This window comes from Scyliorhinus torazame, chromosome 5 (genome assembly GCF_047496885.1).
Source record: "Scyliorhinus torazame isolate Kashiwa2021f chromosome 5, sScyTor2.1, whole genome shotgun sequence".
NCBI classification, from domain to species: Eukaryota; Metazoa; Chordata; class Chondrichthyes; order Carcharhiniformes; family Scyliorhinidae; genus Scyliorhinus; species Scyliorhinus torazame.
Genome location: NC_092711.1, coordinates 108,637,904 through 108,650,190, shown reverse-complemented (window position 1 = coordinate 108,650,190; position 12,287 = coordinate 108,637,904). Strand labels below are relative to the sequence as shown.

The following is a 12,287-nucleotide window of genomic DNA, read 5'->3' as shown; positions in this document are numbered from 1 at the left end:
GGGGACCAAACTGAGGCTCCCACCTCGCCCCTGTGTCGCCTCCACTGCCCCCAGATCTTCAACGTCGCCGCCACCACCAGATTCGTGGTGTGCCTTGTCGGCGAGAATGGCAGCGGTGCTGTCGCCAGCGCCCTCAGGCTCCTGCCCACACAGGACGCCATCTCTAACCTCTTCCACGCCGCCCCCTCTCCCTTCATTACCCACTTACGGATCATCGCCACATTGGCTGCCCAATAATAGCCGCACAAATTCGGCAGCGCCAGCCCTCCCCTGTCCCTGCTACGCTTCAGAAACACTCTCTTCACCCTCAGGGTCTTATTCGCCCACACAAAACCCATGATGCTCCTACTTACCCGTTTGAAAAAGGCCTTGGGGATCATAATGGGAAGGCACTGGAACACAAAGAGAAACCTCGGGAGGACCGTCATTTTGACCGACTGCACCCTACCCGCTAGTGAGAGTGGCAGCATATCCCATCTTTTAAAATCCTCCTCCATCTGCTCCACCAACCGCGTCAAATTGAGCTTGTGCAGGGCCCCCCAACGCCTAGCTACTTGGATCCCTAGGTACCGAAAGCTCCTTTCCGCCCTCCTCAGCGGTTGCTCGTCTATCCCCCTTCCCTGGTCCCCTGAATGCACCACAAAGAGCTCGCTCTTCCCCACATTGAGTTTATACCCCGAAAAGTCCCCAAACTCCCTTAGGATCCCCATGACCTCCGCCATCCCCTCCACTGAATCTGCCACATACAGCAACAGGTCATCAGCATAACACGACACCCGGTGTTCCTCTCCCCCCCCCCCCGGACCAGTCCCCTCCATTTCCTGGACTCCCTTAGTGCCATGGGCAGAGGCTCAATTGCCAGTGCAAACAACAAGGGGGACAGGGGGCACCCCTGCCTCGTCCCCTGGTACAGCCGAAAGTACTCCAACCTCCGCCGATTCGTAGCCACACACGCCACCGGGGCTCTATATAGCAGCCTGACCCAGCTGATGAACACCTCCCCGAACCCAAACCTCCGCAACACTTCCCAAAGATACTCCCACTCCACCCGGTCAAAGGCCTTCTCCGCGTCCATAGCTGCCACTACCTCTGCTTCTCCTTCCACCGAGGGCATCATAATCACATTGAGGAGCCTCCGCACATTTGTATTTAATTGCCTACCCTTTACAAATCCCGTCTGGTCCTCATGGATCACCCCCGGGACACAGTCCTCAATTCTCGTAGCCAGCACCTTTGCCAGCAACTTAGCATCAACTTTGAGGAGCGAGATCGGTCTATACGACCCACATTGCAGTGGATCCTTGTCCCGCTTCAGGATCAAAGAAATCAGCGCCCTAGACATTGTCGGGGGCAAGGTCCCCCCCTCCCTCGCCTTATTGAAAGTCCTCACTAGCAACGGGCCCAGCAGGTCCACGTATTTCCTGTAGAATTAAACCGGGAACCCATCCGGCCCCGGGGCCTTCCCCGCCTGCATGCTCCCCAATCCTTTAACCAGCTCTTCCAGCCCAATCGGTGCCCCCAAACCAGCCACCTCCTCCACCACCTCAGTAACCTCAGCCGATCTAAGAATCGTCGCATCCCCTCCTCCCCGCTAAGGGCTCAGACCTGTACAGATCCCCATAGAAGTCCCTAAATACCTTGTTTATTCTCACCGCACTCCGCACCGTATTCCCCCCTCTATCCTTAACTCCACCAATCTCCCTCGCTGCCTCCCTCTTACGAAGCTGGTGTGCCAGCATCCGACTCGCCTTCTCCCCATACTCATACGTCGCCCCCTGCACTTTCCTCCACTGTGCCTCTGCTTTCCCTGTGGTCAACAGGTCGAACTCCATCTGGAGGTTCCGTCGCTCCCTGAGTAGCCCCTCCTCGGGGGCCTCTGCATACCTCCTGTCCACCCTTAACATCTCGCCCACCAACCTCTCCCTCTCCCTCCCCTCTCTCTTCTCCCTGTGGGCCCTAATGGAGATTAGCTCTCCCCTGACCACCGCCTTCAGCGCCTCTCAGACTACCCCCACCTGCACCTCCCCATTGTCGTTGGCCTCCAAATATCTTTCAATGCACCCCCGCACCCGCCCGCACACCACCTCATCCGCCAAATGTCCCACATCAAGGCGCCACAGCGGGCGCTGGTCCCTCTCCTCCCCCAACTCCAGTTCCACCCAATGCGGGGCGTGGTCCGAGATGGCTATGGCCGAATATTCCGTTCCCTCCACTTTCGGGATTAGCGCCCTACTCAAAATGAAAAAATCTATCCGGGAGTAGGCTCTATGGACGTGGGAAAAGAAGGAAAATTCCCTGGCCAGCGGCCTGACAAACCTCCATGAGTCCACTCCCCCTATCTGGTCCATAAACCCCCTGAGCACCTTGGCCGCAGCCGGCCTCTTACCCGTCCTGGACCTAGAGCGGTCCAGTGCTGAGTCCAGCACTGTGTTGAAGTCCCCCCCCATTATCAAGCTTCCTACCTCCAGATCCGGAATCCGACCCAGCATGCGTTTCATAAATCCGGCATCATCCCAATTCGGGGCATATACGTTCACCAGTACCACCTGCACCCCCTGCAACCTACCGCTCACCATCACATATCGACCTCCATTATCCACTACAATATTTATTGGCTCAAACGACACCTGCTTCCCCACCAGTATTGCAATTGCAACCCCTCTGTTCTTCGCATCCAGCCCTAAATGGAAGACCTGCCCTACCCATCCCTTTCTCAGCCTAACCTGATCTGCCACCTTCAAATGTGTCCCCTGGAGCATAACCACGTCTGCCTTCAGTCCCTTTAAGTGCGCGAACACCTGGGCCCTCTTGACCGGCCCGTTCAGGCCCCTCACATTCCAAGTTATCAGCTGGATTGGGGGGCTACTCCCCCCCCCCCCTCTCTCTCTCTCTCTCTCTCTTTCCGCCCCCCCCCCCCCCCCCCCCCCCCCCCGACGACGACTAACCACCTCCTTTTCTAGGCCAGCCACGTGCCGCGCCTCCCGCACCCTCCAGTCCCCCAGGCGGCGGACCCCTGCCCCGACCACCTCTCCTACTTCCAGCTCCCCTTTGGCCAATGCAGCAGCAACCCTGTTCCCCCCTCCCCCCCCGCTAGATCCACATCTGGCCATTTTGCTCCCCCCATAACACTCCCATAAGTCAGCTGACTCCTGCTGACCCCGGCCTCTCCCGCCATTCCATCGACCTCCCAGTGTGAGAATCCCCCCTCCCTTGGCAGTCAGTGTGCGCTCCTCTCCAGCAGCCCCCCCCGTCCTTCCCTAACGCGGGAAAAAGCCTGCGCTTTCCTGAGCCGGCCCCGTCCCCTCTGGCGCAGCTCCTTTTTGCGGCCTTACCCCAACTCCCCATCCCCGGGCCTCCGCTCCCCCTCTTCCTCCGTGGGGGCCTGCCCCTGCAACACCGACGCCCACACTTTCCCACAGCACCCACATCAAATCCATTCACCCATCCCCACCCAGCACTCAAACCAAAAGAACATTCCCCAAACGTAATAAACACAGTGAACACAGTAAACATCCCCCCATGACAAACCCTCAATTTGAGTCCAACATTTCAGTCTGTATAAAGTTCCATGCCTCATCGGGCATTTCAAAATAGTGGTGCCGATCTTGGAATGTGACCCACAATCGCGCTGGCTGCAGCATACCGAACTTCACCCCCTTCCGATGGTCACAGCCTTACCCCGATTGAAACCAGCTCTCCTCTTAGCCACCTCCACACTCCAATCTTGGTAAATTCGGATCTCCGTGTTCTTCCACCTGCTGCTCCGTTCTTTTTTGGCCCATCTCAGGACACACTCTGTCCGTAAAGCCATAAAGCACCACTACAGCCCTTGGCGGCTCGTTGGCTTTGGGTCTCTTTGCCAGGACCCGATGAGCCCCATCTAGCTCCAGGGGCCTCGGGAAAGCTCCCGCGCCCATCAGCGAATTGAGCATCGTGCTCATATATGCCCCAGCATCGGGCCCCTCCACTCCTTCAGGGAGACCCAGAATCTGAAGATTCTTCCTCCTCGACCTATTCTCCAGGTCCCCGAATTTTTCCGCCCACCTCTTGTGCAGCGCCTCGTGCGCCTCCACCTTCACCGCCAGGCCCAAGATCTCATCCTCGTTCTCGAGGCTTTTTGCCGCACCTCCCGGATCGCCGCCCCTTGGGCCTTCTGGGTCTCCATAAGCTTCTCAATCGCTGCCTTCATTGGCGCCAGCATTTCTGTCTTCAGCTCCTCAAAGCAGCGTTTAAGAAACTCCTGCTGCTCCTGCGACCACTGCGCCCATGCTGCTTGGTCTCCACCCGTCGCCATCTTGTTTTTCCTCCCTCGCACCTTTCGCTGCCCCAAGATCACTTTTTTCACCACTCCACTCCTGGTCCAATCCATATAATGTCGGGGGGGACCCTGCTGTCACCATCCCACACTGGGAGCCGTCGAACAAGTGCCGTTGGGGCCCCTCTGGAGAGCCCAGAAAGTCCGTTCCCGGCGGGAGCTGCCGAACGTGCGACCTACCTAGGCATAGCCGCAACCGGAAGTCTTAGCTCAACAATCCTGTGAACTAAAATTTAGTCTGGCCTGGTGTCACCAAGCTGAAATCCAGTCTTTCTCTGACACATTATTCTTAATGACATAGCTGTCAGGTTAAGAGTGAAAAGTCAACTGTTTAGCATTACGGGGAGGAGGCAAGTTTGTAGATGTTCCACAGTGTTACAGACAGGCTCGTTGGATCTTATTCTGTCCCATCTTACATTCAGCTGAAGTAAAATGACTAAAATACTGCAACATACAGGCGTTTGGGGACAACGGTGAGTTTGCTGCTCAGATTAGTTAAAGTCTCCATATTGTAAAATGGATCTAGAAGGACTGGAGAAGGTGCAGGAAAAGATATTTGAATTATGTCTGAACTTGCAGGTTATACCCGACAAGAAAGATTGGACAGGATGTAAACCTTTTCTCTGGAAAAGGGAATGAAGGATGACCTGATCCTGTAAGATTATGAACAGGTTTGATATGATAGACAAGTGGAAGATGTTTCCACTGGATAAGAATAAATATGAGTTAGTCATTAATTAATCTAATGTGCAGTTCAGGAGCAGTTCAGAGGGAGATCACTCACACACGTCATGTGTGCAAAGGGATTTCCTCAGTTTTCCCACTGGTTAACACTACAACTTTAAATGCCCAGGCCATTTGATCCAATTTCAGCACATTGTTATTGGCAAGGGGTAGTTTAACTGTTCTGTCCAGGAAGACAAAAATCACTGTTCACCTGAACCTGCTCAGACCCCAACACATTAACATCTCACTGTCCGTGTTTGGTCTGTTGTCAATCACACCCAGTAACAGCGTTGCAGATGAGAATGTGCTCTATCCACATCATAGGACTTCCGCGCACATGCGCAGAGTCCGACTGTGGCTGGAGCATGCGCGTTCGGGCCGTGACTGGCGCATGCGCGGTTCAGATTGTCGCTGACGGCGCGAGGGGCGGGAAAGAAACAATCGAGCGACTTTCAGGAATGGATCCGGTGGATGGCCGGGGAGGCTTCATAAATACCCCATGGAGGCTTCAACTCCCGAATAAAATGTTAACCATCCCGTCTTAAACAGCACTGAACAGAGTGAGAGCTGAGCGGTGACAGGCCCGGGTTACCGGCCGCCATCTTTACAGAGAACAAGGTGCCGCAGGGCGCATGTGCTGCCAGCCTGGACCGGATGCCAACTCTCCCGGATTGACTGACTGGAGTCTCCAGGATTTTATTTTATTTGGAGTCACTGGCTGGTCCAACGTTTATTGCCCATCCCTAATTTCCCTTGAACTGAGTGGCTTGCTCGGCCATCTCGGAGGGCATTTAAAGAGTCAACCACATTGCTGTGGTTTGGAATCATGTCGGCCAGACCAGGTGAAATGGAAATTTTGTTTTCCATTTATTCACGGGATGTGGGTGTCGCTGGCTGGGCCAGCATTCACTGCCCATCCCTAATTGCCCTTGAACTGAGGGCATCTCAGGGCATTTTAAGAGTCAACAAGCTGACTGTGGATCTGGAGTCACATGTTGGCCAGACCAGGTAAGGATAGAAGATTTCCTTCACTGAAGGACATGAGTGAACCAGATGGGTCTTTGCAACAATTGAGGGTTTCAGGGTCTTCAGTAGACTTAAATGAATTCAAATTTAACCTTCTGTCTTGGTGAGATTCGTGTCTGGGAAATCATTGGGACAGTCAGAATGATTTTGGGGTCTTTGGGAAATCATTGGGACAGTAAAGAAGATTTTTTTGTAATTTTCTTTGAACATTTCTGTTCAGTGGATATAAAAATATTGAAAATGGGATAAAGGTTGTTTGGCTGACAGTCAATCACTGTCCTGTAAGGTAATGAGTCCTTTTGCTTCCCAATTGGCCGAGGAAGGCAGTGTGTCGCAAGGATGGATGTGTTGATCGATTAATGGCTGGAGGATGGGGGCAGGTCATGTGATTAAACCTCCAGGAATACATTTAATCAAAGTTGACGAGGAGAGAATGTTGTGAATTTCTATCCTAAACTGACAGTGAGGTTTCTGTAAATTTACAGGATAATGGAAGTGGAGGTTTAACAGACGGGAAAAGCAAACCAAACGTCACATCGCGATCTGACAGAGTCACTCGATTCATCAGAACCTGAATATCAGCAGCATCTGGGTGTGGAAGGTAAAAGGTTTGACTGTTCTGTCTGTGGGGGAAGATTTCAGGTCTCAGTGTGACTGGAAAAGCCCCAAGATTCACAAACCCTGGTTAGACCAAACCTGGAGAACTGTGTTCAGTTCTGGGCAACAAACCTGAGGAAGGATAGAATGGCCTCGGAGGGAGTGTAGCACAGATTTACCTGAGTGATATCTGAACCCCCTGGGGTTAAATTACAAAACTAGATTACACAAAGGAGGCAGAGACATGATGGCACAAAGGGCATTCGGCCCATTGAGACCATGCTAGCTCACTGGGGCAATCCAGTCAGTGCCATTCTCCTGCTCTATCCCTGTATCCTCGCAGCTTTATTTCCCTCAGATGTCTATCCAATTTCCTTTTGAAATCAAATCATTCATTGTGTCTATTTTCAAACTCCCTCATAGGCAGCAGGTTTCAGGTCATTGCCGCTCGCTGTGTAAAAACATACATCTCATATCACCTCATATCTCCTGTACCTTTTACATACAAACTCGGAACAGGCCACTCGGTCCCTCGAGCCTGTTCAGCATTCAATAAGATTGCGGCTGATCTCATTCTAACCTCAACTCCACATTCCTGCCTACCCCTGATGACCTTTCACCCCTTACCCATCAAGAATCTATCCAACTCTGCCTTAAAAATATTCAAGGACTCTGCTTCCACTGCCTTTTAAGGAAGTGAGTTCCAAAGTCTTACAACCCTTAAGAGAATAAAAAATCCTCATCTCCATCTGAAATGGGAGACCCCTTATTTTGCAACAGTGATGCCCTCGTTCTAGATTCTCCCATAAGAGGAAACATCCTCTCCACATCCACCCTGTCAAGACCCCTCAGGATCTTGTATAGTTCAATCCAGGTTTTACCCAAAACTTTAAATCTGTATCCCGACTGCTTGTACGATCAGTGAATGGAAACAGAGTTTCTTCGTCCACCCGATGGAAACCTGGCGTAATACAACAAAGAAATGTACAGCACAGGAACAGGCCCTTCGGCCCTCCAAGCCCATGCAGACCATGCTGCCCGACTAAACTACAATCTTCTACACTTCCTGGGTCCGTATCCCTCTATTCCCATCCTATTCATGTATTTGTCATGATGCCCCTTAAATGTCACTATCGTCCCTGCTTCCACCACCTCCTCCGGTAGCGGGTTCCAGGCACCCACTACCCTCTGCGTAGAAAACTTGCCTCGTACATCTACTCTAAACCTTGCCCCTCTCACCTTAAACCTATGCCCCCTAGTAATTGACCCCTCTACCCCGGGGAAAAGCCTCTGACTATCCACTCTGTCTATGCCCCTCATAATTTTGTAGACCTCTATCAGGTCGCCCCTCAACCTCCTTCGTTCCAGTGAGAACAAACCGAGTTTATTCAACCGCTCCTCATAGCTAATGCCCACCATACCAGGCAACATTCTGGTAAATCTCTTCTGCACCCTCTCTAAAGCCTCCACATCCTTCTGGTAGTGTGACGACCAGAATTGAACACTATACTCCAAGTGTGGCCTAACTACGGATACGGATTAAACTCCCAACTGCCATCTCTCCGCCCAAGTCTCCAAACAATCTAAATCCTGCTGTATCCTCTGACAGTCCTCATCGCTATCCGCAATTCCACCAACCTTTTTATCGTCTGCAAACTTACTAATCAGACCAGTTACATTTTCCTCCAAATCATTTATATATACTACAAACAGCAAAGGTCCCAGCACTGATCCCTGTGGAACACCACTGGTCACAGCCCTCTAATTAAAAAAGCATCTTTCCATTGCTACTCTCTGCCTTCTATGACCTAGCCAGTTCTGTATCCACCTTGCCAGCTCACCCCTGATCCAGTGTGACTTCACCTTTTGTACTAGTCTACCATGAGGGACCTTGTCAAATGCCTTACTGAAGTCCATATAGACAACATCCACTGCCCTGCCTGCATCAATCATCTTAGTGACCTCCTCAAAAAACTCTATCAAGTTAGTGAGACACGACCTCCCCTTCACAAAACCATGCTGCCTCTCACTAATACGTCCATTTGCTTCCAAATGGGAGTAGATCCTGTCTCGAAGAATTCTCTCCAGTAATTTCTCTACCACTGAAGTAAGGCTCACCGGCCTGTAGTTCCCTGGATTATCCTTGCTACCCTTCTTAAACAGAGGAACAACATTGGCTATTCTCCAGTCCTCCGGGACATCCCCTGAAGACCGTGAGGATCCAAAGATTTCTGTCAAGGCCTCAGCAATTTCCTCTCCAGCCTCCTTCAGTATTCTGGGGTAGATCCCATCAGGCCCTGGGGACTTATCTACCTTAATATTTTTTAAGGCGCCCAACACCTCGTCTTTTTGGATCTCAATGTGACCCAGGCTATCTACACACCCTTCTCCAGACTCAGCATCTACCAATTCCTTCTCTTTGGTGAATACTGATGCAAAGTATTCATTGAGTACCTCGCCCATTTCCTCTGGCTCCACACATAGATTCCCTTGCCTATCCTTCAGTGGGCCAACCCTTTCCCTGGCTACCCTCTTGCTTTTTATGTACGTGTAAAAAGCCTTGGGATTTTCCTTAACCCTATTTGCCAATGACTTTTCGTGACCCCTTCTAGCCCTCCTGACTCCTTGCTTAAGTTCCTTCATACTTTCCTTATATTCCACGCAGGCTTTGTCTTTTCCCAGCCTTTTAACCCTGACAAATGCTTCCTTTTTCTTTTTGACGAGGCCTACAATATCTCTCGTTATCCAAGGTTCCCGAAAATTGCCATATTTATCCTTCATCCTCACAGGAACATGCCGGTCCTGAATTCCTTTCAACTGACACTTGAAAGCCTCCCACATGTCAGATGTTGATTTGCCCTCAAACATCCACCCCCAATCTAGGTTCTTCAGTTCCCGCCTAATATTGTTATAATTAGCCTTCCCCCAATTTAGCACATTCATCCTAGGACCACTCTTTTCCTTGTCCACCAGTACTTTAAAAATTACTGAATTGTGGTCACTGTTACCGAAATGCTCCCCTACTGAAACATCTACCACCTGGCCGGGCTCATTCCCCAATACCAGGTCCAGTATCGCCCCTTCCCTAGTTGGACTGTCTACATATTGTTTTAAGAAGCCCTCCTGGATGCTCCTTACAAACTCTGCCCCGTCTAAGCCCCTGGCACGAAGCGAGTCCCAGTCAATATTGGGGAACTTGAAGTCTCCCATCACCACAACCCTGTTGTTTTTACTCTTTTCCACAATCTGTCTACCTATCTGCTCCTCTATCTCCCGCTGGCTGTTGGGAGGCCTGTAGTATAACCCCCAACATTGTGACTGCACCCTTCTTATTCCCGATCTCTACCAATATAGCCTCACTGCCCTCTGAGGTGTCCTCCCGCAGTACAGCTGTGATATTCTCCCTAACCAATAGCGCAACTCCGCCTCTCCTTTTACATCCCCCTCTATCCCGCCTGAAACATCTAAATCCTGGAATGTTTAGCTGCCAATCCTGCCCTTCCCTTAACCAGGTCTCTGTAATGGCAACAACATCATAGTTCCAAGTACTAATCCAAGCTCTAAGTTCATCTGCCTTACCCGTAATACTTCTTGCATTAAAACATATGCACTTCAGGCCACCAGACCCGCTGTGTTCAGCAACATCTCCCTGTCTGCTCTGCCTCAGAGCCCCAATGTCCCTATTCTCTAGTTCTCCCTCAATGCTCTCACGTTCTGACCTATTGCTCCCGTGCCCACCCGCTAATCTTGTGTACCTGAATCAAATCTCCCCTCAACCTCCTTTGCTGGAACCATTCTGGTAAATCTCCTCTGCACCTTCTCAAGAACCTTCACAACCTTCCTGAAGCGTGGTGACCAGAGCTTTATAAAGATTCATAGAATAGAATTAGAACCATAGAATTCCTACAGTGCAGAAGGAGTCCATTCGGCCCATCAAGTCTGCACCGATTCTCTGAAAGGGCACGCTGCCCAGGCCCACATCCCTACCCTGTCCCTGTAACCCCATAGCCCCACCTAACCTGGACACTAACGGGCAATTTATCAAGGCCAATACACCTCACTTTCTCTTCTTTGGACTGTTAGAGGAAACCTGAGCACCGGGTGGAAACACACGCAGACACGGGGAGAAAGTGCAAACTCCACACAGTCACCAAGGCCGGAATTGAACCCGGGTCCCTGGCGCTGTGAGGTAGCAGTGCTAATCACTGTGCCACCAGAAGCATAGTTTCAGTATCAATATTACTGTTTATGAAGCTCAAGGTAGAATTTGCTTTGCTAACTAATATGTGGCAAAGCAAATGTTAATATGTCGTGTAGATATACAAGATCCCTCTTCACCTCTTTCTCTCTCCTCCCAAAGAGGTCAGTTGGGTTTTTATGACAATCCAGCTGTTTTCATGGTCACTTTTTCTCAGTGCCGCCCCACAAGCAGCCAGATTCATTCAGCTCAATTTCACAACGTGCCTTTGTGTTTTTGTGGGTTCTCTCTCATTCCCTATTTTCTGTTTTTAAATCAGTTTCACAGGGTGTTCAAAGGGGAGGATTGAAAGTCCGGAAACTCAAACCAAACATCACATCAGGATCTGACAGAGTCCTCAATTTATCATATCCTGAATATCAGCGGATTTTGAACATGGAAGGAAAAAACATTGTTCACAGTGGGGAGAAACCGTACCTGATTTGTTTGTGTGGACGAGGATTCGCTCTATCATCAGGCCTCACAAACCACAAATGCAGTCACACTGAGGAGAAACCATGGAAATGTGAGGACTGTGGGAAAGGATTCACTTACCCATCCCAGCTGGAAACTCATCGACGCAGTCACACTGATGAGAGGCCGTTTCAATGCCCAGACTGCGGGAATTACTATAAAAGTTCTGGAGAACTGATGCACCATCAACGTGTTCACACTGATGAGAGACCGTTTAGGTGCTCTCACTGCGGGAATGGTTTCAGACGATCATCTCACCTCGCTGTCCATCAGCGGATTCACACAGGGGAGAGGCCATTCACCTGCTCCAAGTGTGGGAAGGGATTCACTCAGTCATTCAACCTACAGAAGCACCAGCGAATTCACACTGGGGAGAGGCCATTCACCTGCTCCAAGTGTGGGAAGGGATTCACTGAGTCATCCGCACTGCGGAAGCACCAGCGAGTTCACACTGGAGAGAGACCGTGCACCTGCTCCAAGTGTGGGAAGGGATTCGGCACTTCATCCCACCTCCTGAGACACCAACAAGGCCACAAGTAACTGCAGTGATTGGATTTTGCTGTTACTCACATTCAGGACTGAACCATGTTCATTTGGGTCTATGCTCATTTACAGGGGCTAATATTCTGGCTAAAAGTCAAATAAATTAGATTAGTGTTAAATGTGCAGTGTTGAAACTTTTTAATATCTCTGACACAAGTTAGTTCCTTTTAAAGTACTCTCGCTCTCCCCTGTCACTTCCATCCTCACCTCCAACAAGAAGTGTGAGGAGCTTGTGGAACTTCTTTGTGACTGAGATTGAGTAAATCCGATCAGCTGCCTCTGCTGCTTCCCTCCCTTCCACGAGCCCACCGGACCAAACTGTCTCTAAATTTCATCCTTTCCCGAGCCCTAAACCCACATCTTTCTCTA

At 50.7% G+C, this 12,287-nt stretch overlaps 1 protein-coding gene across 1 annotated transcript in view; it reads left to right on the top strand.

Moving 5' to 3' along the window:
* The window catches only part of LOC140417848 (uncharacterized), a 34,349-nt gene extending 22,312 nt beyond the window's left edge, over positions 1–12,037 (top strand). Inside the window, exons 3-4 of the mRNA XM_072501293.1 lie at positions 4,773–4,788; positions 11,182–12,037. Coding sequence (XP_072357394.1) covers positions 4,773–4,788; positions 11,182–11,915 — 750 coding nt within the window. The 3' untranslated portion in view covers positions 11,916–12,037. The remainder of the gene's footprint in view (positions 1–4,772; positions 4,789–11,181) is intronic.
* The last annotated feature ends 250 nt before the right edge of the window (positions 12,038–12,287 follow it).